General features: G+C 35.7%; 1 protein-coding gene across 1 annotated transcript; it reads left to right on the plus strand.

Annotated features, from left to right (window-relative positions):
* Positions 1-876: 876 nt before the first annotated feature.
* LOC132723105 (uncharacterized) lies at positions 877-2,664 on the plus strand. Its single transcript, XM_060707770.1, has 2 exons — positions 877-1,051; positions 1,918-2,664. The coding sequence occupies exons 1-2, from the start codon at positions 1,034-1,036 to the stop codon at positions 2,662-2,664; spliced, it is 765 nt and encodes a 254-aa protein (XP_060563753.1). The 5' UTR covers positions 877-1,033.
* The last annotated feature ends 631 nt before the right edge of the window (positions 2,665-3,295 follow it).

Below are 3,295 nucleotides of genomic sequence, written 5' to 3' on the forward strand. Positions count from 1 at the left end.
AATAATCAGTTCATCTGAAACAAGGGGAAATGACAAAAGTCACTAAAAGATATGAAAAGCATGCACTAGCACGTTACAATAAATCAGGGGATTTTGCTATAGCTTTTATTTTAGATAGAGAACTCATTAGTATCGTGATCAGAATTAATAATGACCATACATTCTATGATTAAAGATTTGTACTACTTCGTAATTTCAAATAAATAAAAATAAACACCTTTAAATATGCTAAATTATGATCTTTGATAAATATATATGGTATAAACTTAATGCTTTTAAATTATTATTTTACATGAGAGTTCTAAGCTGATTGCACGCGAACATATCTATAATTCTTACAATGAAGAATTAAATAAAATATAGACTGGATTTATTTTTAATATATGATTGCAAAAGAACATGCACATCTTTTCAAGTTTGATAGCGTCACCTTAGTGCAATAACTGGTTAACTTCTATTAAATTTAGTAGCACTGGACCCGTTACTGCATTAAGGTGACAATATCTGCTTGATAAGACTATATGAGCCGCGTCATGACAAAACCAACATAGTGTGTTTGCGACCAGCATGGATCCACCCAGCCTGCGCATCCGCGCAGTCTGATCAGGATTCATGCTGTTCGCTCACAAACCCAATAACAAGTAGAGAAACTGATAGCGAACAGCATGGATCCTGATCAGACTGCGCGGATGCGCAGGCTGGTCTGGATCCATGCTGGTCGCAAACCCATTATGTTGGTTTTGTCGTGACGCGGCTCAAATAGAAAACAAGTTTTTGATGGGAAGAAGAGCTGGAAGAATTTATAAAGGGCATAGTCCTTCCTTGCTTGCTTGACAAGCTTAGATTTAAGTATACAGCAAAAGCCAGTCTTATATATGAGCCGTTCTCCAGGAAAACCTGCCAAAATGACATCGATTATGACGTTGGGAATTTCCCGATAAATATGACGTCATACTTGAAAGCATATGTGAGTTCAGTGACCTTTATGTATCAGTGTTTACATGATAAATTTTGACATTTTCTGGATATTAAAATGGATAACGATAGAGAGGTATGTTGTATTTATATATCTTTTCAACTCTGAACTAGGTATGCCGCACATTAATTGTTCAATTGTTCCCATATAGATGTATTTTGCGCAAGAGTGAATCAGGAAAATATGGCGCGTAAACAAAATAATATAGCGTGATTGTTGTAACTTATACAGAGCAACACAGTAATAAACATGCAAAGAGTCGGTTGATTTTGCTCTCATACATTTCTTGACATACTCGTTAAGATTGTTTGTCAGATAAAATTAATGTATTCGCTAAATTTGGAAGACTCTTCTGAGTACCCCACCACCACCAGAATGACATCGAATCAATATTTCAAAAATTAATTTATGACTGTCACTCAGTAGATCTGGATCTCTATTATTTTTTTAATAATGTCAATACATTTCAACGAAGATAAGTTTTATTTAAATTTCAGAAAATTTAGTTGGTTTTGTTTCGGAATGGGTATGCTATTGATCTAAATCTGAACGATTAAGGTTAAATCACTTAATTTATATTGGACTGAATACGAATTCTGTGATGGCCGAGGGGTTAGTGTCAATAACTAGGAATCAGTGTTTTGCTGGTTCGATCCTGATGCGCGAACTTTTTTTTTTTTTTTTTTTAACAATCATATTTTATAAAGTGCTATGTAGAATTCTGTGTCAAATTAATTTTTTTTATCAAGCAAATTAACCTTTAATTGAAATAAAATGCAGTCTGTGTATGATTTTTTGTGGACAAGCATTTGTATATTAAAGGAAAATTTGTATTGTGCAGTGACTAAAATATTTTTATTTTATATTAGCCCATTAATTAGCGCAGAAGCTGTATGTTTTGTCATTATTGTCAGTACTCACCGGAATTATTTATCTTACAGGATTTGGAGAGTTTGCTTTCCGAGCATTTTGGTGTGACGCCCGTTTCGACACCCTGGGGATCGCAGGAGGAGGTTGATGTATCTACCCTGTGTTTAGACTCGGACGAAGATGATCCCGAGTTAGATGTTGATCAGCGGGTCCAAGACTACATAGACACGCTTCCAGATGACACAACAGGGGCTTCTGTTACTAGTGACAGTGAGGGTGAAGCAGAAGTTGATTGTGATCTGCCCCAAAATGACGAAGACGTGAACATAATTACCCTTTATCATAAGAATGGTTGTGGGTGCAAGAAAAACTGCATTAAACAGTTTACTGTTTCTGACATTTTTGATCACATATTGAATATTAGGGAAATGGAAAAGCAAGATAAAGAACTGTATATAATGGCAACTGTAGTAAACAGCCCTCAGAATGAATTGACAAAGCGCGGGAAGAAACGTCAGAAAGGTCACCATGACTTTCCATTAGTGGGGAAACCAGTGTGTAGGGACTGTGTTTATGTTGGCCTTGATATCAAGCGGAGCGCTCTTCAAAATATCCTAACACATGTTGATTCAGGCATGGTGTGGTTCAAAGGGAAAAAACCTGTCAAATCTTTAAAGTTTTTTGAAGATATTAAACATGCGGTGACATATGTTTCCCAAACTGCTGAAGACATTAGGTATACCACAACCGGCTCTGCACCACGTGGATCAGACAACATACCACCAGTTTACTTTACCAAGTGCTACTACAAAACTTGATATTCACAAGAAAATACGAGACATCGTGCCTTGAATCTTACCAACAAAAAGGGCTGTTCATTTTAAAACTTTCTGCAACATCTGGAAGCAATGTTGACCACACATCAAAATTGCATCTCCACGCGACGACGTTTGTGCAACTTGTGAAAAATTAAGAAAAGTTGTGATGGATTCCAGAACCGAGGATGAAAAATTGCAGGGCACCGCCAATCTTAGAGAGCACATTGTCAACGCACAAAAAGAAAGAGAAGTATACAACAAATGCATTACATATGCTAAAGGTCTGTTTGAGACTGGGGACACGTGTGATAAAATACATTGTTATGACCTTATTACACTATTAAAATGATATATCAATCGTTGTGGACATACTCTTCTTCGATGGGATTTTTGTATAGAAAAAACAAAAAGACCTATAAACAGTCCATCGCCTTTTCATATTGCACAGATGTGCAGATCTACTTTGCATTACATTGATGGCATGTGTTAAATTTTGATTACAGCAGTATCAAGGTTCAACTGTAACAAATGTTTTAAAATTGCAAAATCATCAAATCCAAATACTTAATCGGAATTAAAAGACTTATGCATGTGAAATAACTATAACCATTGCGAAAGTTCATGTATTTAT

Source organism: Ruditapes philippinarum, unplaced genomic scaffold, assembly GCF_026571515.1.
Source record: "Ruditapes philippinarum isolate M1 unplaced genomic scaffold, ASM2657151v2 ctg14005_1_1_1_1, whole genome shotgun sequence".
Classification (NCBI taxonomy): domain Eukaryota; kingdom Metazoa; phylum Mollusca; class Bivalvia; order Venerida; family Veneridae; genus Ruditapes; species Ruditapes philippinarum.